Source organism: Panthera tigris, chromosome A2, assembly GCF_018350195.1.
Source record: "Panthera tigris isolate Pti1 chromosome A2, P.tigris_Pti1_mat1.1, whole genome shotgun sequence".
NCBI lineage: Eukaryota > Metazoa > Chordata > Mammalia > Carnivora > Felidae > Panthera > Panthera tigris.
Window position 1 is genome coordinate 41,383,534 of NC_056661.1, and position 27,265 is coordinate 41,410,798.

General features: G+C 36.8%; 1 protein-coding gene across 1 annotated transcript in view; it reads right to left on the reverse strand.

The window, feature by feature from the left end:
- Positions 1-27,265, reverse strand: part of CNTN3 (contactin 3) — a 331,683-nt gene that overhangs the window by 186,272 nt on the left and 118,146 nt on the right. Inside the window, exon 4 of the mRNA XM_042977355.1 lies at positions 20,736-20,911. Coding sequence (XP_042833289.1) covers positions 20,736-20,911 — 176 coding nt within the window. The remainder of the gene's footprint in view (positions 1-20,735; positions 20,912-27,265) is intronic.

The following is a 27,265-nucleotide window of genomic DNA, read 5'->3' on the forward strand; positions in this document are numbered from 1 at the left end:
CTAATGAAAAGCAATGCCTTACCAAATGTGGAATTACAAAAAGATATACAGTGTAATATTATATACTTTCAAAAGGTGTTTTGATTTTTAAAGTCATTACTCCAAACTGAGGAAAAATAAGAAAAAGAGGGAAGAAGGAAAGAAAGAAAACCACCAAAAGAGATCATTACTCTGAAAATTACAGGATTCCAGCTATGATTTTAAAGACATTTTCCAACATTTGCAAAATAGAAACGCAGCAGTATAATGGATGAGCATTAAACCAATTAAATAGATGCTCCTGTAGAAGAGAAAACTGAAGAATATTTTTAGCATGCTACAGCAGGATAACACAGCAGCCTAAAAATTATGGTACACAATACACTATAAAACACCACACACATATGAGTGCCTTATGTGAAATTAAAGGGTTGAGTTCAATCTAGCCTTTTCACAAGCCATTTGGTTTTAACTTTAAATATTCCACCCAAGCAGCTGCTCCCTTCACCAGGCAACATTCTCTTTCACAGACAAGAGCCCTAACAGTTCTGCTATAGATAAGAAATTGCTTTTAGAGTTAAGACAAAGTGATAAAAAAAAAAAAAATCCCAACAGAAGAGCAATGAAAGAATACTCTCCTACAGTGACCAAAGAGGGAAAGTAAAACAAAGCAACAGGAAGACGATTTCTAAGCAAGAACTTTTCTGAGGTTCAAGGAAATAAAACTGATCTATCCTGAGAAGCATTCAATCTACTTCTACTGTAATGGCATTATATTGGAACAGAAGAAAACCCGTATGGAAGAATGCCAGTTAATCAAAGGGCCAAATGGGCTGGTGATGTTGCCAGCCTCAGGAAATTTCCAAGTGTCTGGGATATTGGCCTCTGATAAGACAGGATTTCACAGGACTTATTTTATATATATATATATATATATATATATAAAATAATATATATATATATATAAACACACACACACATACATATGTATGTATATATTGTACATACACATATATGTGTATATATTGTATATACATACATATATATGTATGTATATATATTGTGTGTGTATATATATATATATATATATATACACACACACACAATTGCATTCAATTTGAAAGGAATCAGAATCAGCTAAGCGGCATTTTTTTCTTTGATCCCTACAATGACACATACAACATGTTTTGTATTGAAAAATATGTATAAGAAGTTACAATAAAATACCATTGCTATCTCAAGCAAAACCCTGAGTCTAGAAGTTAATCATGATTGATAACTGAAGAAAAGGGAAGTGGGCTGAAATCCAGCCAAGGCTTAATATCAAAGATTTCTTGTTAATGAAATCAAATAAAAAGTAAAATGTACACATAATTAAGAGATCAGAAATCTTCTAGATCCCCAGACTTGAGACATATTGTCATCATTACCGGAGAATCTAAATTAATAAACTTCACATAATGCCCAGTGATTGGCCCGTACTGATGGAGATGACTCCATTCTAATACCAATAGCCCTGTAGGAAATGCCCTATTTGACTTCTTAGAATTAACTGATCACATTTTTAATGATGGAATTGGTTAAAACCAACAAAGCCAACTGAATAAGACACAACCACAGCTGGGGAAAAAGCAAAAAATCTATACTAAATAATCAACCAGAATTTCATGAATACTACCATATTTCAAAACAGGAGTAGGAAAGTTTCTAGATTCTCCACAGTGACAATGCTGTGGTTACAGCAAACAAGGGCCACTTCCAATAATCAACATCCATACACACAAAACAGAAGAATCTCTTTCAGATAACAGATGTTGGAGGAGTTTAAACATTACTCTTCAAACTGTGAAATTACATCATCCTTACAGAAAGGGGTATTTGGTATTCTCAATAAATTACATCATCTTTACAGAAAGGGGTATGTGGGTATTCTCAATAAAAAAAAAAAAGAAGGGGAAAAAAGGATATTACATGCAAAACACTCACATGTATCAAAATCCAGATGTTCGTATCTTTGTCTTGAAAATAACACTAGCTTCATTCTGTTCAGGTTAACTTATAACCTTAAAATCATGCAATGGTAAAACAGAAGAGTATTTTCGTGCCCAGTGCTTCCTTACAAATAAAGAAACCGAGGCCCGGAGAGCTGAGTGATTCCCATTTATTAACTGAGCCAAGACTAGACCAAGGTCTTCAACTTCTAATCTTGCATTCATTCCACTCTAGCACATTGGTGTGACTAATAAAGTAGTCACAGTATTTGATTTTAACCCTGTTGAATGACTCTGAAATTGAAGGTACCTCTTTTTCAGCCAAGTAACCACAGAAGATTTCTATAAATGACCCCAGAGTTTTAAAGTGACTCAAAACTCATCTGATACAAAAAAATGTAAATAAATTTGCATATATCTGACAAAGGACTTGCATATGGAATGTATAGAGTTCTTATTACTCAATAATGAAAAGACAACCCATTTAAAAGATGCGCAAAATCTATGAATAGACATTTATCTAAAGCAGATATGCAAGTTGTCAATAAACCCATGAAAACACACTCAACATCATCTGTCAGAAGAGAGAAGCAAATCAAAACCACAATGAGATACCAATGCCTCCCCACTAGGAGAGTTACAATAACAAATACAAATAATAACAAATGTTAGCTAACATGGGAGGAATTAGAACCCTCATAACACTGCTGGGGGGGGGGACTCTAAATTGGTGCAATAACTTTGTAAAATGGTGTGACACTTTATATGATATTAAGTTATCATATAAGCCAGCAATGCCAGTCTTCAGCGTAAACCCAAAAGTTTATAGCAGCACATTATTCAAAACAGACGAAAAGTGGAAACAACTCTGATGACCCCCAATTAATGAACAGATAAATACCAGGTGGTATATCCACACAATGGAGTATTAGCCAGCAATATAAAAGTAAAGAAGGACGGATACATGTTACAATATGGGCGAATCTCCAAAACATTTTGCTAAGTGTTAGAAGCTAATAAAAAAAGACCACGTATTGTGTGATCCCATTTACATAAAGTGTCATAACAGGCAAATCCATAGAGACAGAAAGTAGTTCAGTGATTGCCAGGAGCTGAGGTGGGAGACCCTTGGGGGAAATGGAAACTGACTGTGAATGGGTACCGAGCTTCTTTGGTGGATGAAGCAAATGATCTAAAACTAATTGTGGTGATGGTGAACATAGATATTGTACACAATACACAAGTGAAGTTGTATATTCACAACTCTGTGAATACCCCACAAACCACTGGGTTACATACTTTAAAAGGGGGAATTAATATGGTATATGAATTATATCTCAATCAAGCTATTTTTATAAAATATCTAGACCTGTCCCCCGTCCCAACTCACCATGCCCTCAGCTAATGGCAGGACCATGTTAGCACATACAGTGCCTGTGTAAGAATTATAAAAAGCTGCCTTCTCTGGGCCAGAAAGAAAGCCACCCTTTCTTCCACACTGACACAGCCAGACTTAGAGCAAGCTGCACTGCTGGAAAAGGAAGCCTCAGATGGATTTCATCCAGGATCCCTTGGGCAGGGCTGGGCCTGCATAAATATGTATGACATATTTACGACACACTGCTCATCCATCACTCTACCATTACCAAAACATATGGAAAAGATACCTTTCAGATGACCTACAGATATGCCATCAAATCAGTGTGCTTAATAACAAACACGTGATCTTCCCATTCCCCCTCCTCTTACCATCCAAGGCCCCAAATATCCTGGTCTTCTAATGTTGCTTATTTTAGTGAAGTGTACCACCATTGAGTCAAGCCTATGAGAAAAACATTCTACAGCCCTCACATCCAACCCCTTACCAGGTGATGTCATTTTTACCTCAAGCTGTAGAAACACCAGCTCCCCCTCAACAATCATCAGCTGTGTAAACACAAATAATAGTTTCCTACTGGTTACCTTGTTGACATTTCTTACACCCTTCAATCTAATTGCTACAAAGAAGTCAGCCATGTGATCTTTATAAATCAAAGCATGTCACCTTGTTTATTGGCTGCTTGGAATAAGATAGCTTTTCTGAACCCGAACAAACTATCCCTGCAAATACTTCTGTCACCTCGCCACATGCCATTCTTCCCTTCACTGACTATATAGTGTGCTGACCTTCAGTCATGTCTAGGTCATATTGAGCTCTCTTTCACCTCATTTTCTTTAAGGCTAAACACTGAAGACTGAATTGTAGAATTTCAAGCACCAAAGACAGTAGGGGGAAAGGGGAGGCTATAGTTTTCCTTTATAGAACTGTCACAGTTAGTGTATAATTTTGAATTAATTTGCTGAAATTCTATTCTCCACTAGACAGACCCTCAGTTCCATGAAAATAAGATCCTTCCCAGAATCTTGTAAAATGTCTATCAATAGCAAATACTCATAAATGCTCAATGGATAAATGGATGAACTCTGCTCATGGGGTCTCAGGAACCTCTTGTGGTGGCTCGCTCTTGCTATTATGAAATCTACAATTAAAATGCTTTCTTGGAGGGACTGGGTGGTTCAGTTGATTAAGCGACTGACTTTGGCTCAGGTCATGATCTCACGGTACGAGTTCGAGACCTGCATCGAACTCTGCTGTCAGTGTAGAGCCTGCTTTAAATCCTCTGTCTCCTTCTCTCTCTGCCCCTCCCCTGCTCATACACTCTCTCTCTCAAAAATAAATAAACATTAAAAACATGCTTTCTTTACGTCTGGATGCTTTGCTGTCATGATTGAGCCACCTGATTGAATCATAGTCCCATTCTAGCCCCATGTAATGAAGATCTGAGTGATAAAGATTCCAAGTCCAACATAACCTCAATGGTCTAGATAAAGCTATACTATCCAATAGTCTAACATAAGACAGTGTTTGGGGAAGGTTCACATCCATATGCTTTTAGGGGACAATGGATTGGAAATTTTCTGATTAATTCAGACATGTTGGTCATAGGTGCTTCAATCACATCATCCCTCTCATTCATATATAAGCATCTCAAAGGCATGAGAATCAGTGGGTAAAATTAGATTAAGATACTCGTCTATGGAATCTTCTTAAGCAAGATTTCCTCCCAAAACATAGGCCCTGAAACAATATTGTCATATATTAAATCTCCTTGGAAGCCTGCAGATATTTTATGAATTAAAACATTTTTTATGATTCAAAAGACAAAGAACAAATATATCTCGTCTATATGGAAAAGCATAAAACACACTGAGAAGTTACCGAAAAATTGTTGACTTCTACAGAATCTTAGTTTTAAAAAAATCACAACTTTCCTATGTGACTGGGTTGAAGAGTATTGTGTTTGATTAGAAACTTTTGCTTTGTTTTTTAAATTCATACAGCATGAATGGCAAACTGATAAAGTTACAGCCTTTTGTTTTAAATTTAACTTGTTTTTAGACCATCAGAGCAAAGCAGCTTTGAACGTCATCAAAGTCATTATGTTCAAAGATGAACTTTATGTTTTTAGCTGCACTATTTAGTTATGAGAAATAGCACTGCCTGTAACACACAGCAAACTAAGCTCCTACTAATTATAGCACAACAGTTTAAGCTAATTAGTCTTTAGTAATTTCTCTTTTCAGATCCTGCCAGCACACTGATTCATCCTTAAAATTTTCTACATTTGTTTAATCTTTCTTCAAATTTATTTTTTCCAAATCTCAATGTGCTTTTACAGATTACAATCTAAGAAAAGTGAAAAATGTGCTACCTTTTCTGCTGGCAGAGGAAAGAGTAATCCTTTGTAGGAGCGATATGGTCAATTTCTGTTTTACACAAAGACTGGATAATGGATAGCAGTATAAAAAGGAAAAAAAAGGGAAAAAAGGAACTCTGGGCTCAGGAGACACACTGTCTTCTCTCTTTTTAAGAGAATGAAGTAGTATTATTTACAATCCAGTGCAATCCTTTTAATTTCAGTGTCTCTGCTCTCAGCATCTAGGTTACAGGTCACTAACTGGGGACACCTGGGTGATATCTGGCCTTCAGAATTGTTTTGTTTGAAGCAGAATTGGCCCATGTAGTGTTTTCATAAAAAAAATTAGTCTCTAACATTTAAAAAGTTAAGACATTTCATGTTCAGAATGGATTCCTGTTGATCTTGAAAAGTGTTCAGCTTTGGTAACAATGTTCCTGCATTTCCTCACTCGTTACATCATTCACTAAACAAATACTGAGTATCTACTACATTCCAGGCACTCTGTCAGACTCTAGATGTAGCAATGAAAAACAACAGTCTTTCAGTACAGTAAGGAAGAGAAAACTAAAAACGCATTCAATGTCAGATAAGGATCAAGAATATGGTGAACATACAGAGGATCGAAAGGATTTGCTTTTCAGGAGTCTGTTTAGGAATTCACATTAAAACAGTGACCTGGATGAAGTGAGCAAGCTGTACAGATCTGACAGAAGCCCTGAGGTGAGGGCATTCTTAGCATAGTAAGGAAGGACAAGATTAGAGGGGCTGCATTCAAAGACACAGTAAGAAACGGTAAGAGATCTCACATGGGAAGCAGGAGAGGGCCTTGGGAGCCAAGATAATCAGTGAGATTTATTCTTATTCTAATGGGAAACCGCTTGGGGTTTGAGCAGAAAAGATTGATTTGACAAGTGTGGAATCAATCTGCTTCTTGGGTGGAGAACAGAACACTGTGCGCAGTGGTGGGGGCAGGGGTGGGAGAGGGTAGGTGGCACTAGGAAGAGATGTGGAGTAGAAAGGTGACAGGCAGACACGACTTACATTTGAATGGCAGCAATATGGAGAATGAAAAGTGGTCACCTTCTGGGTATACTCTGAAGGTAAAACTAAAAGGACAGATTAAAGAATATGTGTGGAAGGTAAATAAGGGGAAAAAGAGCTCACAGATGACTCCGCTTTTGGGGCTGAACAATGCAATAAATGTGTCTTTTTTCCATGGGCATCAAATGAATTACCATTTTTTTATTCAAGTATAATGAACATACAGCATTATATTAGTTTCAGGTGTACAATGTGATTCAACAATTCTAGACGTTACTCCGTGCTCGTCCTGATGGTGGGGTAGGAGAATCCTAAACTCACCTTGTCCCACTGATACATCTAGATAACAGCCACATCAGTGCAACTAACCCAGAAAACAAACAAATGTGTCTTTTATCAAAGTGGTGAACACTGGAGAGGAGCAAGGTTTCTGGGAAAATCAAGATTATGGTTTGGAAATATAACTCTGAGATGTCAGCTTATATCCAGAGTAGAATTGGCAGGTGGTTTTCTGAGCCACAAGTTTGGGGGACAGGTCCAAGCTGGAAGTACGAAGTTAGGAGTAAATAAATGACAAAAACTAGGGAAGGGAGCAGTGAGCACTCCCTTTAGGAAAAGCACGCCAGCATCTCCAGCCCATCTCAGACCCTACTAATTCTTATTGCTTACACCAAGCTTATTTCACTCATTTACAGTATCATCCTAGGTGACCAAATTGAACAGAATTATAAAAAAGCCTAAGAAATGATAGGAGACATCTAGTTCTACAAGTTACCTTGCAGCGTTTGTTACAACAAAAATTAAGTTGGATGCATAGCTGGGCAAAGAAGTAAGGTGAAAAGCAGAGCAATTAATTCTAGAGCTTTTGCTGGGGTTGCTGGGAATGAGGGTGTGGGCAATGAGAGCATTAGGCTTGAACGGACCATGTGAAAACAGAAATAGGTTTTGGGTCTAGGAAGTGGCATTTTGGAGATAAGCCCTTTCGCACACAGCTGCACGTCTGCAGGGCTGCAGTGATGGCTAAACCCATCCCTGGAATGAGGGAAAAGACTAGGGAGTTAGTTTGTCCTCTCTCTCCTAGGGTGGGTCTGTGGTGGCCGTGAGGGATTTGTAGGGCAGAGACACTTCAATGAAGAATTCACAATGTGGGACCTAACACTTCACATGGTTCGGGATTTCCTGTGCAGTTAAGATGGTTGACCCTCATTATTTATGAATTTCATGTCTGTAAGTTCACCTACTGCCTAAAATTTATTTGTAACCCCCAAATCAGTATTTGCAGTACTTTGGCGGTCATTTGAACACATGCACAAAGTGTTGAAAAGTCTGAGTCACACCCTGTGCACATTCCCAATTGAGGTTGAGGAAGCAATGGTCTCTGCCTTCTTGTTTCAGCTCTCATACTGTAAACAAGCATCCTTTATTTCTGTATATTTAATGCCATGGTTTTTGCGCTTGTGTGCTTTTGGTTGACCTCACGGTTTCAATGGACCCCAAACATAGGGCTGAAATCTATCTCATGTTCTTATGCATAAGGAAGCTGTGCTGTGCCTTAGGGGGAAAAATATGTTTGTTAGAAAAGCTTTGTTTGAGCATGAATAATAGAGCTCTTGACCATGAGTTTAATGTTAATAAATCAACACTGTACATTCCGCAAGATTCCTTTAAACAGAAACATACATAAAACAAGGTTATGAATTGATTGGCTGAAGATAATGTTGTGACCAGAGGTTTGCAGGAATCTAACCCTATATTTCCCTGAGGAGCAATGGTTCAGTATTCGCTAACTTGTGTCAACAGTGACTTTATGGAAGATAACTACCATAAATAGTGAAAACTGACTATTCACATTGGGCTACCCAGAACCAATATAGTAACATAAAACAGTTCCTAGGTTGGTTATACCCCTGAGGTTCCTGGAAAAAGCAATAAAATCTTCTTGGTATGGACACTCCTTAACCCAAGGCTAAAGAGAGTCTCATGTTGGCCTGGGTAGGCAGAAATTCTACTGGAGATCATATTCACATCAAAAATTATTTATGAAAAGATGGTCAATGTCGCTCATCAGGGAAATACAAATCAAAAGCACACTGAGATATCACCTCACGCTGGTCAGAGTGGCTAAAATGAACAAATCAGGAGACTACAGACGCTGGAGAGGATGTGGAGAAACAGGAACCCTCTTGTACTGTTGGTGGGAATGCAAACTGGCGCAGCCACTCTGGAAAACAGTGTGGAGGTTCCTCAAAAAATTAAAAATAGATCTACCCTATGACCCAGCAACAGCACTGCTAGGAATTTACCCAAGGGATACAGGAGTGCTGATGCATGGGGGCACTTGTACCCCAATTTTTATGACAGCACTCTCAACAATAGCCAAACTATGGAAAGAGCCTAAATGTCCATCAACTGATGAATGGATAAAGAAATTGTGGTTTATATATACAATGGAATACTACGTGGCAATGAGAAAGAATGAAATATGGCCTTTTGTAGCAACTTGGATGGAACTGGAGAGTGTTATGCTAAGTGAAATAAGTCATACAGAGAAAGAGATACCATATGTTTTCACTCTTATGTGGATCCTGAGAAACTTAACAGAAGACTATGGGAGAGGGGAAGGAGAAAAAAAAAAGAGAGAGAGAGGGAGACAGCCAAACCATAAGAGACTCTAAAAACTGAGAACAAACTGAGGGTTGATGGGGGGTGGGAGGGAGGGGAGTGATGGGTATTGAGGAGGGCACCTGTTGGGATGAGCACTGGGTGTTGTATGGAAATCAATCTGACAATAAATTTCTTATTAAAAAACAAAGACTAAATTTCCCTGTGCTGGCTTCAGCAGCACGTATACTAAGACTAAAATGCCTTTTATCCTTTCTTTGCACAATTAGACAAAATATATAATATAGACAGGAGAAAAGTAATTTTCTCATAATATACATACAAGTCATTAATCATAATATAAATAATACTCTAAAATAACTGACCTTTGAAATTTTAAGTTTTACCTGAAATAACTTCTCTATTAGTAGTTTCTACTTTATGGGGGCTTTTATTTAAAAAGTAATTCTTGGGGCACCTGGATGGCTCAGTTGGATAAGCGTCCGACTTCAGCTCAGGTCATGATCTCATGGTTTGTGAGTCTGAACCCTGCATCGGACTCTGTGCTGACACCTTAGAGCCTGGAGCCTGCTTCATATTCTGTGTCTCCTTCTCTCTCTCTGCCCCTCCCTGGCTCATTCTCTGTCTCTCTCAGTCTCTCAAAAAGAAATAAACATTAAAAAAACTATTTTTAAAAAATGGGAACACTTTTATATTCCCAACAGACCAACAAATCACAGGTTCACACAGGCAATGTCCTGAGCTAATAAACATTATGAAGGAATACCTAAATACTTAAGCCATTAAACAATTAAAATAATAAAGAAAAAATGGGGTTGCATGTCAAACCATCAGAAAAAAACAAGATGCTCTGAATAGAGAACAGGAACATAGAAAAAAGAGCCAGACAGAATGTCTAGACAGGGAAAATACAATCACTAGAAGTAAAAACTCAAAGGATTATTTAATAGTAAATTGGCAGAGATTAATTAGTGATGTAAAGGCTAGAAAGAAGTAAGTAACTGTGAACAGTGCAAAGAGATGTGGAGATAGAAAACCTGACAGACAGGCAAGTTAACAGAGATGCAGGAGAGAATGAGAAGTTTCAAAATATATTCAAAAGAAAATGAGAAGGAGTGGAGTTGCCATGGGGATAAATGAATCTGGAAGATATCTGCTAAAAATTTTTCAGTTGTCATAAGACATGCATCCCAAGATCCAGTTATCATTCCCTGGAACCGTATAGAAATGACAGGAGCTGATCGTGCACAGATAGCATGCACTCTGTGGTAGGCACTGCTCTGGGTGCTTGACACATTTTAGTTCATTTAACCCTCACACCCAGTGAAGTAAATTCCACCGTGAAGCTTTGCTCTGCAGATGAAGAAATAGAAACACAAGCAGGTCAAGTATTTGTCCAAAGTCATGAGGCTGACAAGCCGTGGAGATGCGATTCAAACCCAGGCGGTCTGGCTCCAGTCTAGGAGTGTCTTTAACACTACATTTTGCAGTGAAATTATTGTCTGAAGAACAAGGGCAAATAAACGCACTTTCAGACCAATGGGGGGAAAGAGAAAACAAAATAGCACTGATCACCTACAGAAACATACTAAATAGATTTCTAATAGAGGTCTCAAAGAAGAAAAATGAGTCCAGATGCAAGAAAGCGGGTGCCCAACAGCAATAGTAAATGTGTGAGTGAATCTAAAAAAGAAACACTGATTTGCGTGAAGTAACAGTAAGGCTTCCAGAGAAACACCTACATATCTAATTTCTTTCTTCCTCGGAGATAGTCTCCAAACTAAGATCTACTTGCAATATAGAGGTATGTTTTGAAGGCAGGGAAACAGAATAGCAAAGTGTACTAAAATTTTACAAGCCAGAAAACAGAAGTGATGGTGTTAACTGTTTCACAAAATGGGAGAAAGATGAATGAGGAAATCCCCGAAATGAGCAGACTGACAGGAAGAATCCTCAAAATCCTTAGGAATGGAGGTAGCAGGCACATCTGGAAAAGGAAAGGAAGTGGAGGGGGTGGTAAAATAAAAACTTTAAGCAGCAGATACCCAGATTTCTGGTCTGCCCACCTACAACCAAGGAAGTCTCATTCCACAACAGAGAAAGGGCTTATTCTCTAGAGGATGAAACACTGGATGCCTTAAGTAGACATTACTCGGTTGATCTTGGGAAGCATCTTGTGAGAAAACAGGTGGACGAAATAAATAGATACACCTTGGATACTGCAATCTCTAAGGCCTCTTCTCCCACCACGCTCGTAGAACACTAGTGGCAATGTTATTGCCAACCAGGGGGAAGACTGGATTCTTTTCCCCTCTGAAGAATCTGACTGGCTCAAAAGGGAAGAACTAAAAGCACTGATATTTAAGGGGCTCCCAATGAAATGAGCAACAATATGGTTACCTCACAATGACAAGATCCACCATGAAAATGGAGATTTCTGTTAGGGTATTGGTTCCCCACTCTTAGGCCTGTGCAAATAACCCAAAATAACCAGATATCTGCAAGACAATTTCTCATTTGAAAGACAGAAACCAACCAGCATAAAACAGAAACGAAGCTACTTGGGAAAAACATTTTGTATAGGGGAAGAAAACAAAGGAAGAAAACCATCTATCATTCATATCTTCATATGTATATGAAAAGATATTACAACTACTGAACCAAAAAAAGATATAGAGGATATTAAGAGTACAAAAATTCTCTTCAATTGCAAACATTAGACAGCACATATTAAAAATTCACTAGAAGTGTTCAAAGAAAAGGTTGAAAATATTTACCAAGAGATACAGATAAAAGCCCAAAGAAATAAATTCGGATAGAAATGTGTGTGGGTGTTAGTGGTAGTGAGGGTCGGGGAGTGAAGAGAGGAGAGGAGCAATCCATTCTAGGCTATCCAAAATGCAAATAACAATGTACGTGAAAAGGAAAACAGAAAAAACTAAAAAGAGGAAATCATAAGATCTCTCAGAAGTAAAGGACTGATGTCCTAAAACTATAAGGATCCATAGAGTTAGATAAAATGTTAGATACGTTTATATCTTATCTAACATATGTTTTATCTAACATAAAAAAGTTTATGTTAGATAAAATTTGACTCATAAAAATCAAATCATTGTGAAAATCCTACAAACCTCCTCCAGAGAAAAACAGGTCCCTCTATGTAAAGAATCAAAGTGGCATCAGATTTCTCAACAGCAACATTGGGTGCTGAATAACAGGAGAATATCTTCAGAGTACTGAAGGAAAATCATTTTTAATATCAAATCCCTAGAAGGCTGAGTCTCTCAATTAAGTATGCCGTTAAAGAATTTCTAGAACACATGATCTGGAAAAAATCATAGATATTATTCATCCTTTCTTAGGACACTTGAGAATATGGCATTCTAAAACAACAAATACCAACACAGAGGAAGTGAGATGTCAGGAAGCCACTCCGGCCTCTGATGTGCAGGAAAAAGCTAGTTTACATGGGAGCACTCCAAAGACCTCCAGAACAGATTTCTCTGAGAAGATAAAACCGACAGGGTATCTGATGCATCTCAATATCTGAGAGGACATTCAGAAAACTAGCCAAAGTTTTGGATGACGTAAGCATAAAACCACAGAAAATTAAGAAAGTAAAACAAACAAACAAGATTACTTATTTGTGGGAAAAGAAAAATTAAGCATGAAAGAAAAATAATTAGTAATTATACTTTGCTACGAATCTCAGCTCTAAACATTATTTGCAAAGTCATCATCATGTAAACACTGAAGAGTGACCTGTCTCAAATTTTGATCTAATAAAATCCTTTGATAATATGCCCTAAGACAATGCATATGAAAATATTAATTGGCAACTGGCTTTTTCTCAGTCCCCCCCCCCTAACTCCTGCCCCAGCTTCAAACAAAGGCAGGTGAAGTGTTTACTTACCTTGGAGGTTTGGATGATGGCTGGGCCAGAAAACTGACAGGCTTATGCTCTTTTGAAACTCTCTCTAGTCAAAGTACAGTAGGTGGGATGTAATGTCGATTTCCCCATTTTTAATTTTGTGCTTTTATAAGAGTTATGACTTTAAAATGCTGGATTTCACAAACCTTATGCAAAGGCAATCTCACATTGCTGTGGTTGGCAAGGTGGTGCTCTGAGAGTATTAGGGCATCAGTTCAGAGCTGATGGTCAAACAATGCTTAAAAGTAAACTGAAAGTAGTTTCCTCTAGGAAAGGAGACATAAAGAGGAAATGTGCAGAAGCCTGAAGTTTTCCTTAATTTTTTTAATGGTTATTTATTTTTGAGAGAGAGAGAGAGAGAGAGAGAGAGAGAGAGAGAACAAGTGGGGGAGGGGCAGCAAAAGAGGGAGACAACAGAATCTGAAGCAGGCTCCAGGCTCTGAGCTGTCAGCACATAGCCACAGGTCCCCCAGAAGTTTTCCTTAAAACCAGACACAAATAAAAAAGTACATACAGGTTTATACATGCTTATGTTGTTTCTGACATTTAAAAACCCTGGAAAATCAAAGGAACTGTATCAGTAATGTCTAATTGATGACATTAAAAATTTCAACAAAAAATATTTGTCAACAATATTTCAGCATTTTGGAGGACAATATAGTTTAAACTACTGCAAAATACTCTATTGTTAGAAATATTGAATTAACTTTAGACTTTGTTAAACATGCATACTGAAATTTCTAGGGCAATTACTAGAAGAAAATAAATAAGGTGTATAACTTCCAATGTTATTGAGTGGGGAAGAGATTCTCAACCAATCCATATGCGAAGTACACACAAAAAACGCAGAATGAATTAGAAAGCAATATTAGCATATGAACACCTAAATTCTAAGGCAAGTAATTAATAAAAGATAGTTGGTTACCTCATGTGGACCAAAAATATTCCGATTATAAATTTTTATGCATCAAGAAATCACTAAATATACAAAGCAAAAATACAGAAATACTAGGATAAACTGTGAAATGCACAGAGAAACTGATTGTTTAGCTAAAGCATCAGTAATGAGATAATATAATTTCAGCAACAAAATTAACAAGTTTAACCCACTGAACATATGGAGAACACTGCTCTGATCTATGGGACACTAGGTTAGAAACAAGTAAGAAAAGGTGACTAGAAAAACTCTATATGTTTGGAAGTTCAAAAACACAAATCTGATAACTCACAGATCCAAGAGAAATTTCATTCATCATAATGAAATTATAACAGTTATAGAAGTGAACATAATAAATATGCTATTATGTCAAACTCTGGTTTGCAGTTAAAACTGATGTCAGGAAAATTTAAAGCCATACATATTTATATGAGAACAGAAGAATGGTAAGAAAGTAATAAGTTAACCATATAAATTAAGTGATGTAAAAAAGAACAATAAAATAATCTAAGAAGTTGGAAAGAACAATAAAAATAAAATGAATGACATATAAAGATTCAAAAGTGAACATAATGCCAAGTTCTGACAAGTTTTATTAAAAAGAGGAGTAAAATAATACTCAGAATGAAACAGGGAGTGTACATACAAAGAATGATAATAATAAAAGGAAAGGTTTTGAAATAACTTTTTGCCAATGCACTAGAAAATATAAAAATATGGATGAAATTCCTAGTGAAGCCACAACTTTCCATAAAGAAAAAGATAATATGATTACTCCTGTAACTATTCAAGAGATTCAATTAATAGTTAAAATATTTCCTCGGGGTATCTAGGTGGCTCAGTTAGTTAAGCTTCTGGCTGTTGATTTCGGTTTAGGTCATAATCTCATTGTTGGTGGGATTGAGCTCTGCCTCAGGTTCCACATCCACAGAGCAGAAGCTGCTTAGGGTTCTCTCTCTCTCTCTCTCTCTCTCTCTCTCTCTCTCTCCCTCCACTCCTCTCCTGCTCTCTCTCTCTCAAAAAAATTTAAAAAAATATAAAAAAAATAAGCATTCAAAAAAAAAATAAGCATTCAAAATTTTTTTTCCTCAATGAAACTCCAAGCCCAGTTGTTATTTGTAGGTTCTACTTCTTTTTTTCTTAAATTTGTCTTAAATGTTCATTTATTTTTGAGACAGACAGAGTGCAAGTGGGGGAGGAGCAGAGAGAGAAGGAAGCACAGAATCCAAAGCAGGCTTCAGGCTCCAAGCTGTCAGCACAGAGCCCAACACAGGGCTTGAACTCACCAAGTGTGAATCATGACCTTAGTCCAAGTAGGAAGCTTAACTGACTGAGCCACCCAGGCACCCCTGTAAGTTCTACTTCTTATTCAAGGAATATATAATTCCAATTTTTCTTACATTCTTCTAGGGAATATAAAAATAAGAAATATTCTCCAGCTCATTTTTAGAGATGCACATAACTTTGATACTAAAGCCAAAGAAAGGACAGTATAAGAGAAAATAAAAAGAAAATCTCCTATATGAATATATATGTAAAAATGCAAAATAAAATGTTGGCAAATACCCACTTGCATCCATGTATTTAAAAAACTTACATAAAAGCCAAGAGGAAACTAACCCAGGAATAGTAGTTTAATATTAAAAAATATTCACTACATTAATAGTTTAAAGGAGAAAAACAAAAGGAGTATCTCAGTAAAAGTAGGAAAAGCTCTTAAAAGAATAAAACATTCATAATAAAAACTAACCTGAAAAGGATCTGCATTAGTATTTACAAAATCCATAGAAAATGTCCTATCAAATGATGCAATGTTACTCTTAATTTATTCTCTTTAAAATCAGTATCAAGGGGCACGTGGGTGGTTCAGTCCGTTAGTATCCGAATTCGGTTCAGGTCATGATCTCATGGTTCGTGAGTTTGAGCTCTGTATCAGGCTCTGTGCAGACAGCTCAGAGCCTGGAGCCTGCTTTGGATTCTGTGTCTCCCATTCTGCCCTTCCCCCTCTCATTCTCTGTCTCTCTCTATCTCTCTGTGTCTCTCTCTCTCAAAAATAAACATTAAAAAAGTAAATAAATAAAATCAGGATCAAGATAGGAATATCTACCATCAAACTATTAATTTAACACTCTATTAGGCTCTTAGAGAAAGAGCAGTGTTGATAAGGCAACAAAAATTCTCATTATTTGCCGATAATACGATTCTCCAAACACAAAGCGCAAAGAAGCCAGAAACAATGACCACACGTTGCACTTGGGTTGGTTAAGAATGGACTCTTCGATCAATTGGGCTGCTAAAGTTGATTTCCCATATTGGAATAATATAAATGGGTACTTACACCTCCTATGATATACAAAATCAATTCCAGATAATTAAATACTTAATGTAAAGAGCATAACATTAAACATTTATAAGTACCTTTAGAAGAATGTCTTTACCATTTAAGGATGAGGGACAAAAAATTTTAAACAACTCGTAAAAGAACACAGGTTATAAAGAGACGGATACCTTAATTCAAAAGTAAGAACATCTGCTCTATGACCCAGCAATAGCACTGCTAGGAATTTATCCAAGGGATACAGGAGTACTGATGCATAGGGGCACTTGTACCCCAATTTTTATAGCAGCACTCTCAACAATAGCCAAATGATGGAAAGAGCCTAAATGTCCATCAACTGATGAATGGATAAAGAAATTGTGGTTTATATACACAATGGAATACTACGTGGCAATGAGAAAAAATGAAATATGGCCTTTTGTAGCAACATGGATGGAACTGGAGAGTGTGATGCTAAGTGAAATAAGCCATACAGAGAAAGACAGATACCATATGGTTTCACTCTTATGTGGATCCTGAGAAACGTAACAGAAACCCATGGGGGAGGGGAAGGAAAAAAAAAAAAAGAGGTTAGAGTGGGAGAGAGCCAAAGCATAAGAGACTGTTAAAAACTGGTTATAGAGAAATCTATAACTCAAACACTGCATCATTTAAAAAATTTTTCCCTTCCACAGAAGTTTTTTTACTATTCCACAAATAAGCTACTGGAAAGGGTTAAGAATGGCTACAAAAAGGAGACCTCTTAAATTAAGAATGACCTTTTTCATTTTCATTTTATTACAAACACGATTTGTTTGCAAAACCAAAGCAGACCAAAGACTCCCTGTACACCAGCACTGCTAAGCAACTCATGACAAGCACCAGAACAAGAATGTATGTGAGGCTGTTACCACATGTATCCTGATAGGGTGCACCCAAGTGAAAAACTCAAGGATCGTAGCAAACAAACAAAAAACTGACAACCCTTTTTGGGAGAGGCAATCAACCATGTGCTGTTAGCTTCTCTGCAAGTTTTTGCCGGGTGTGCCAAGGCTGAAAGGTCTTTCTCAGGATGTGTCTGCAGAGAGCAGCCTGGAAGGATAAGGTAATGGCTTTCTCTAGGATTAAAAGCAGGTTGCTTAATGCTTGCTATAAGAGAGGCGGGGTCTCTAAGCCCAGTGTTCCTCAGCTGTGTGTGCAGCATCTTTCCAGCCACAGCTTAACACCTCTGTGGGACTTGAGGGTAAGGAAGCATGTTGTTTGCTGAGCTGTGAGTAATAAAGGCCTCTGTCACTGATCCAGGAATATCGTGTCTTCTGCTACCATCAGTGAAACAGCAGCAGGCTAACTTATTAGCTTGTAAGTAGGGTAAATAAAATCCTAGACTTAACAACTTTATCCCACTTGGCCTGTTAAGTACTGGACAGGGAGACTACAAGAGGCATGATATAATTTCAGAAGTATTTCCAAACAAGCCATACTCTCTATGAAGGATAGACTGAAAAAAAATCTTTAAAAAATCTGTAATAGAAAAATATCACTGCATAAAGGGAACAATATATTTGGTGAAAGACTCCTAGAAATAGGAAATTAGACTGGGAATTGTACATTCTGCTATAGATCAGAGCAAAGAATCTGACCTCTGCATGTAGCAAAGCAAACAGAGTCAGGGTAATCCACTGATAGCATCTGTTGATAAAAACAGAGTTTGGATAAAATTTGCTTTAGAGCATATTTAAAATATTAAGCATAAAAATGAAAACACCAAATGGAAGTGGGAACAAACACTGCCTGTAGATCCAAAAGAGCATTTCAGAAAACTGACTATATCCTCAAAAGAATACAAACAAATAGATGTGGCCTCATCGAAGGACGAACAGAAATTCAAAGGAAAGAACAGCCTGAGGTAAAACGTATTTCAAAAAATAGGACAAAAAAAATCCAGTACACAGAGTATCAGTGCCTTTTAAATATGAGTAAATCAAACATAAAACTAAAAGATATAAAAGAAGGAAAATTTCCTAAACTGTGTACAAAACATGCAATTATAATAATAACTCAAATTCTAAGCAAAGTAATTTTAAAAAGAGCTAAACGTTGCTGTATGCTAGAAATATGCATGTTTTTAACTAAAGGGATGAAGAAAAATTATCACATATGCAACCAAGTGAGACAAAAAAGCAACAAAAAAAGGAAATGGTGGTGAGCTCCCAAGAAACGGAAGTGAGTCTGATCTCAGACTTGTGTTCAGCAACACTAACTCCATAAGACAATAGGACATCATATGGGAATTCTTTGGCAGTTTGGGGATTCAACCTTTGTACTAACCAGAAGGTATCTGCATACTCAAGTCAAAATAATGACATTCTTTAAAATGTAATACGATGAAACAGGGGCAGCTGGGAGGCTCACCTGGTGATGCATCAAGACTCTTGATTGCAAATCAGGTCATGATCTCACAGTTCACCCTGCATCAGGCTCTATGCTGATAGCACGGAGTCTGCTTGGGATGCTTTCTTTCCCTCTCTTTCTGCCCCTCACACATGCATGCACTCTCAAAATAAATTTTAAAATATGATGATACATAGTTCCGTTTTTAAACATGAGTTATTAAATAGTAAATATTTAAAAATGGAGATACTAAAAAAATAAAAATGCAAGAATGGGAAGAGGTCTCATGGCGGGCACTGAAACTAGGTAGAAACACTGATACCTCATAGATTCTGGCAAAATTCTGGTTAAAGACAATATGCACATATTAAATCATTCATGAGAAAAATATTATATGTATACTTAGTATATACACACATACATGCATATATACATAGTGCCTAATATATATGCTTGCCCTGTATGTGTATACACACACACACACACACACACACACACACACACACACCCCTCAATGAAAACGGCAGAACAACAATTTAAATCAATAACCACAGAAATCACCAGGACAGCAAAATATACAGTAAGGGAAAAAAGGAACGAAACTTATTGTTTAAAATGGAGTAACTCTGAAAAAACAATTTAGATTTAAAATTCTGGCTATTAAAAGAACATATACAATACTAATTGGTAAACTTCAAGGCAAACTTAAATTTGTATGATATAAAATCTAGCTTTCAAAGTACTCAGGAAGGTACAGCTTTAAATCAGAGAGCCAGAAACACTGTTCATCGAAGATAACAAAGTGAAAACAATGGAAAGAGCAAGTAAGTATGCAAACAGAGCATGCAGAATATAGTATCAGGAGCAAAACCAACCATTGTCATTATAAAGAACAGAAAGCTGCAGAATAAACCATGCATTAAATGACACATCATCAATTTCTTAATGGCTTGTGGCTGTGGGGAGACAATACTACCACATTATAAGAACACATGCATTCCAATTTCAGAATTACTGAGGTATATGTAAAGAACTAAGAGAAACCTTACAACCAAGGTAACCCTAAGATGCATTACATACAAAATATACAGCTAAAGCAAAGGAACAGAAACTAAAAGAAGCAAAAAGTAGAAAGTAGTCACAAGATATTATCAGGAAGATAAAAACTAAATGAGATCTCTAGTCCCAATTCAGAATTCCCTGGAGAAAGGCTGTGATTTTTCTCAGGTTGGGCCACAAGTTCACCCAGGTCCAATTAACACGGTACAAAGCTGGCCTCCAGAGCCCTGCCTCAGTGAGGGTTGCCCTGAAGGTCACTGTGAGCTGGGCAAAACCACAAGGGAGGTCAATAAGATTCTTTTCCTTCTCATTGTCTTGGTTCCTTAAATCTTTTCAAATCTCTCAGACATAATTCTCTAATTTCTCTAATTTCAGTGTTCTCCCAGAGCGAGGATCATGTCTGACAATTCCTTCTTTTTCTTTTCAGTTCAAACGCAGTAGCAGACAGAGTAGCTACTCGATGAACATATTCTTAACTGGATTCTTTTTTCCATTCCTAAACAGAATCCTTACAAAAACAGCAAAATGGAAAACACACCCCCACGCATTTTAAGCTCTGATTTGTACAGTACATAGAGATCCAAAAGATCATACTGAATTGTCTCCTCAACCTATTTATCCAATTAATAAAATCCACGTATTGTTTCTGAAATCCAAAATGACCACACAAACTCAGTTAAATATTTTAAAATATTGGGTTTGCTAGATGTTGCAAATGTAAACTTACATGCAAACTGGAGTTTAGCTTCTCTGCTGACAATTGTCCCAAGTGAATTTGTCGCAAAACACTGGTAACTTCCCGTATCCCAGTTTCTGTTTGGGTTAATAACGACAAGATTTCCTCCGTTCAACTTATAGCGATATTCCATACTCGGATTAATATCACTTCCATTCAGCTGCCATCTGTAAAACAAATATCAAGATTTTTCCCCTCTTACCCCTCTTAATTTAATTTTTTAAATTTTTAAAAAATCCACATTATAAAATCTACTTTAAACATCACCTTTCATAAATGAGGACGATAAATATATTATTCCATGGTGGCATACCTGAATTGAAGCATGGCCCAGCTATTTAGCGGAAACAAACGGTTAAAGTATAGTAGAAAGCATAACAGAATAGCCTCTAGAAGTTAAGGATTTTTCAAGATTTTCTGAAGAGGTAAGAATGATCTGTTCACTGGGGGGAAAATTTAGGCTGGGTCTGCATAGGCAAATAGGAAGTAGAAAGTTGAGGTAATTATCTCATGTACTTCAGGCCAATCTCATGCTGCCAATGAAGGGGGGAAAGAGCACACTTCTTTTGATTTATTCAGACCGACTGAGCACATTTAATGAATTAATTGGATAAGTGCTCAACTATCCATTTCAATTTGTCTGGGTAAATACCTATCCCTGAGGCACTCTCCACTCCTCTCAGCCATCACAATGCTATTTCCTAAATGGCACACTGCAGTAAAAGACCCTAAATGCCACCAAGGGGGTCCGCAACAGTAAAGGCATTAACCCCAGAGCCATATTTATCAATAGGAAGCCAAAATAAGAAAGGAAAAAAGATGCTGGTTTTTAAACACGAGTTTTTAAACAGAAAAAACAGTTTTTAAAAGAGGAGAATACTTGACACATCAAAGTCGATTTCACCTTGAAAAACTCAAGAAATAACCCACAGTCTCAAGAACACATCTGTTGTATAAATTAAGCCGTCTTCCTCCTGGAAGACTTAATTGTTACAGTAAAATTATACTATCAATTCTATCAATTTTTGTATATTATAACAACAATCATCTCAGTTGCTCATTGTAACTGAGAATGTGGGTAATCTAATACTCATTTTATAGATGAGGATTTCAATAAAAAAGTTGAGATGTCAGCTGTTCCCAAATAACTCATTACTGGACCAGAAGTAGTACTCATTTTTGAATCCCAGCTCAGAGTTCTTTACTCATGTCATGTGTCATCTAAAAATTGTTATATTAGTACATAAAATATTTAACTTGGACATATTACATGCTCTGAAAACAAATAAAGACATGAAATGTGAATATTATCACAAATGAAAGTACACAAAATACAGTTTGATACCATTTATGTAAAGTTTTAAAACATATAAAGTAGTATCAATGCACTAAACATATTTTAAAACGTGAAAATGAAAAACCTCCACTTTAAGGTATTTTAAAGCTCTCATGGAAAGAAAGTGGGGTATGTTTGGGGGCAATACGAGGAAATTTAGGTTTTTGGTTTTCTTTCTCTTTTTTTAAATGTTTATTTATTTTTGAGAGAGAGAGATCAGGAAAGAGGTAGAAAGAGAGGGGACAGAAGATCTGAATCAGGCTCCATGATGACAGCAAAGCCCAACGTGGGTCTTGAACTCACAAACCATGAGATCATGACCTGAATGGAAGCTAATGTTTAGCCAACTGAGCCACCTACATGCCCCTGTCTTTATTTCTTAAGTTGAGTAGTGGTTTTATGGATGTTCATCATTACACTAGATTATGTGTTTATATCATTTTCTATATCTGAATAATACCTAATAAAGTTTTAATGATGGAAGCATAGGAAATGAACAAATGTATAAGTTTAGTCCCACATTTCAATGGTTTCCAGGCAGGTACAAATGCAGACAAACCACATGGAAGACACAGTCCTACACATGCTGGGTTTGACTTTCAGAGAATAAATATGACAGTAAATCACAAGTGGGTGGGTTGAAATTCTTTTTAATTTTTACTTATTTTTGAAGGAGAGAGAGACAAAGTGTGAGTGGGGGAGGGGCAGAGAGAGGATGACACAGAATCGGAAGCAGGCTCCAGGCTCTGAGCTGTCAGCACAGAGCCCAACGTGGGGTTTGAACTCATGAGCCGTGACATCATGACCTGAGCTGAAGTTGGATGCTTAACCAACTGAGCCACCCAGATGCCCCATGTGGTGGGTTGAATTTTTAAGCAATGAATGGTTTGTAAGCTTCTGAGCATCTTAATGCTTGCATTGGGAAAAACTCTAAACTCAAATCAGAAAAGATGTAGTTAATTTCATACACTTTTGAACGACAGACTCTCATGACAAAGGGTACTTGTATTTTTGTTACCCAGAAAATACAGTTTGTTGGGGGAAAAGAGGATTTTAGCTCTAGAGTTAGAATCTTTATGGCCTGACTAAACATGTCTGAAGGCTTAATTTGAAAATTGTGTTTTTGTGTTTAGCTGATGAATAATAAAGGTACAGTGGCTATGTGGAAAATTGAAAAGATAAATAAAAATATGGAGAAGCAATTCTTCTTGCCTACTTAGTAGCTGGAAAGATTTAAGATATCATAAAGTATGTAGGAAAATACTTTATATCAGTAAGTGTCTAAGATCTGAAAGCTATCTTCCCAAAGCTTTGACTAAACAACTAAAATGGAAAAGATTTTTTCATGCATAAATATTTCGTACTTTCTTTAGCTCGATCTTCATCACATAGACTGAATGCCTAGATTATTGCATTATGTGAAAAGGCAAAATCTACTCCCTTTTAAATATGTTTCCGCTATGCCAAAAGTAAGTGCTTTGCTTCACCAAACTCTTCAGAGCTAAGACATACCCAAAAGAATGTTAATTTTCTTTTAACGAAGTGATACAATTATTTCCCTCCTTCTTAACACTATTTATTATTAAATGGACTTCATCCCCAGATGATATAAAAGTTCTCAGTTATCTTGTTAAACACTGATTATTTTTCCTCTTACTGAAAGTATGTGAATTAAAAAGGTCTGTATTTATTTAAATTCTGAAATGTGTAAGGAATCTCTGGGCCTGAAATTCCAAAAAATTATCACATCCTCAGAAAATAGTGTACTTAAGTTCCCAATGCAAAATATTCATATTTAAGCCTGATTTCTAAATATTTCTGGTACTTTCTTCCGCATAAGAAACCTTCAAGAAAACTGAAGGCATACACACACTTACTCCTTTTACAAAGTATGTGTCCAATAAATCTACAAATTAGACTAATTTTCTTTGCAGTAAATTGTAATCAACTGCTTAGAGTTCAAGAACAACACATAGTAATAAAGTGTGACAGGTGAGTGGCACATTGAGGCCATGAATTTGGGAAGTTTTTAGAGGCAGATACTGACTTTTAGTTTTGCACATACATAATTATTTGTAAAAGGTGCAGATGTCCACTTTTAAGAATGAAGTGTGAAGTTCATGAGAAACTCTAAAGTTTCAGAATAAAGTCTTTCTGAAATATCAAAATTGCTTTAAAATTCATAAAAGTAACATTTGCGCACCCAAATTCCATTCCAAAAGGCTTAATGCAGTGATCTGGAGCAAGAAAAGACAGCCCAGTGGCTCTTGGGGTTGCATATACCAGTATTTCAATCATATAACATTTACATTGTGCTCTAGAAACAGACTAACCTTGTAGATTTAGCTCAGTGGTAAATGTCACAAGATTAAGCACCTTTGTATAATCATCATGTTGTAACACTCTTGAATGATCTTATAAGTTCATTGCCAGCCTCCAGTGTTCAAATGCTCATTCTACACAAATTAGGATTTGCTTTTAGAATCCACAAGTGAGAAATGGTCTAATATTCATATTTCACAAATCTACTCATTCTCACGCAATGAGCTCTCATCCCCTCGCATTTCTTTGTGTGGAGGTTATCTGTGAATTTTTTTCTGGGCCAATGAGTAGAAGCTGAGGGCTGGAATGAGAAGTTCTGGGCTGTGCACTCTGCTAGGCTGAAACAACTTGATCTATCAACTTCTAAAATCATGTCTGCATTGTCTACACAACAGGGCGCTGGTTATGTCCTCACTGGAGAAACACTGGGCAGGTGGGGATAAGGAGGTTGGGCCAAGCCTGTACAATAGAATGGTGGGAGTCTATGGCAAATTTCCCTGTAAACGTTTTTTGAATACAATTTCTTTAAAACATCATGCATGCCGTTGAGCCAACAGGTTTTGAATTTTGACTATAACAGCAAAAGGTACCTGACACAGGGGCTATTACAACTGGCAGTTACTGCTTTTTCATGAGGAAAACTATAATTGTTACTTCTGGAAAACATGCTAAAACATCAGTGACTGAGGGTACAAGAATCACTGCCTTCCAATACAAAGAACAAACTGTGTAAGAGTGTGCGTGTGTGCATGCAAACATGAATTTATGTAAGAAGTTAGTACAAAAAGCCTACACTTTCAGAGTTGAAAGGTGCTTTTGAAAGCATGACCTCCAATGCCTGATGAGTGTTTCAATCACTGCTGAATTCCCACCATCAGCCATAATAGCTGGTGCATGGTAGGGTCTCATAGAAGTTTCCTGAGTGGAGTAACTTAGCCATAACTAACTTCCATATAGTCGTCCCTCCCTGTGGTCAGCCACATTAGTAACAAACATCTCAAAGATGAGGAAGGAATGCATATTTATTTTCACTTACTTATTAGTTCTTATTTACTTACCATTCTAGTTATTCGATGATATGGCAACCCTTACACAAAACCTCAATGGCATGAACAATAATCATGAACATAATCATAGACATATCTTGCCACTATAATTTCAGGCACCAAGCCAAGCCCTAAAACGGGTCTTTCACTAGAACCTGATAACAAGGTTGGAGACTGTCACCCTTTAAAAAGTGAAACTAACTAAACTGACTGACATCAGGTAGTTTCAAAATAATCCCTGGATACAATTCACCTCACAGTTGTTTATACAAAGCTAATGTCCTTCAGGATAGCTATGCTATCACACAAAATCTGGTCAGGAAAACGGAAATACAAACAATAAGCTGGTAAAAAAAATAAAACATCACACGTTAGACTGGAACATAAAGTGAAGAGAACAAAATAATTTGCTGAAATCTTTAGGGAGTGGGGCTAAGTTTTGGAAATAAGCCCACACTAAACACTTGTTAAATCAACGGGCAATACTTTATTTGGGGGCTGACAGGAAAATTAGGAATTTAATCACAGAAGCAATTTGTGGTTTTAGATGTGGCTTTCAAGTTAATAAGCAAATGCATTTGTGTTCAAATGCAATGTTTGTTAATATGTTTACTGAAGTGATGAGAATAATTGCAGCCCTTGAAAGAATGAATGTCTAAATTTGCATATTCAATACTTTATCCAAAAATAACTAGTTAGGCTTCGGCAATAATTGCCAAAGATATAAACGAGTTAAATTGCAATGCTGTGTTTTTTAAAAATTAAGTTCTTAAGATGTGTCTTATGACATAGATTTCCATTTCTTCTCACTCATAGATAAATTTTAAACATACATATTTAAGAAAAAAACACTGGGATTAAAAGCAACTGTTTAGTTTACATAGCTATAGCCTCATTCAAATTGATCACTGATTGCCTTAAAATTACTGGTACAAGAATAATAAAAGAGGTTTGCCATTCCGGCTTTCTCTGTACCTGTTTTTGCTTTTTTCTGGTAGCAGTGCTCCCTCACTCCCTTTGAAGAGGCCACTCCTCACATGACTTGACCTGACCACTCAGAACAATCCTTGTCTTGGCCTCAGTGCTTAGTTAAGAATATGAATGCGGCCCAACTGACTTAACCTGGCTTTGGTCCTTATGTGTTATCCTGTCTTTTCACTCCACTGCAAACACACAAGAAAGAACAGCACCAAATGTGATGTGAATTATTTTTTATAATTCTGTCTGTAACATCTAACTTCTACATTTTTCTTGGATATTGATTGCTCACACTATTAGCAGTTTTTAAATGTCATGTTTTTTTCTGACACTATTCAGAACTTTTGATGACACTAGTAGGAAGGATGCCTTCTTTTTCCAGCTGCTAAGGGGAGGATATAAGTAAGCTTTGTGTTCCATGCAATCAGCTTTGTCACCTCATGGGCGATGTGTCTTAAAATGGAGCCCAAAAAAGGAATCGATCCACACTTAAGAATACGCTCTAAAATGTACTATTGACCACTTCTAACCGTCTGATCCTTCATGACATTCTTGGCTCCTAAACATGACCTAATCCCAAATTTGCTTTGTTTTCCCCCATTAACGTCATTCTATTTTTTTTTTTTTTTTTCATGCTCCAATTCAGCATGCACTATTTGCTAGGCATTTGGAAGGTGAGGGTGAAGAACAAACCGTCTTCACCTTTAAGGGGGTTACATCCTACCAAGACAATCACACATTTCATTTTGGTAAGTTTTATCATACAAGTAGGTATGGAGTAAAATGGGCACTATATCATTGGAGCATGGACCCCAGTACAGCGGATATTAAGAAGGCTT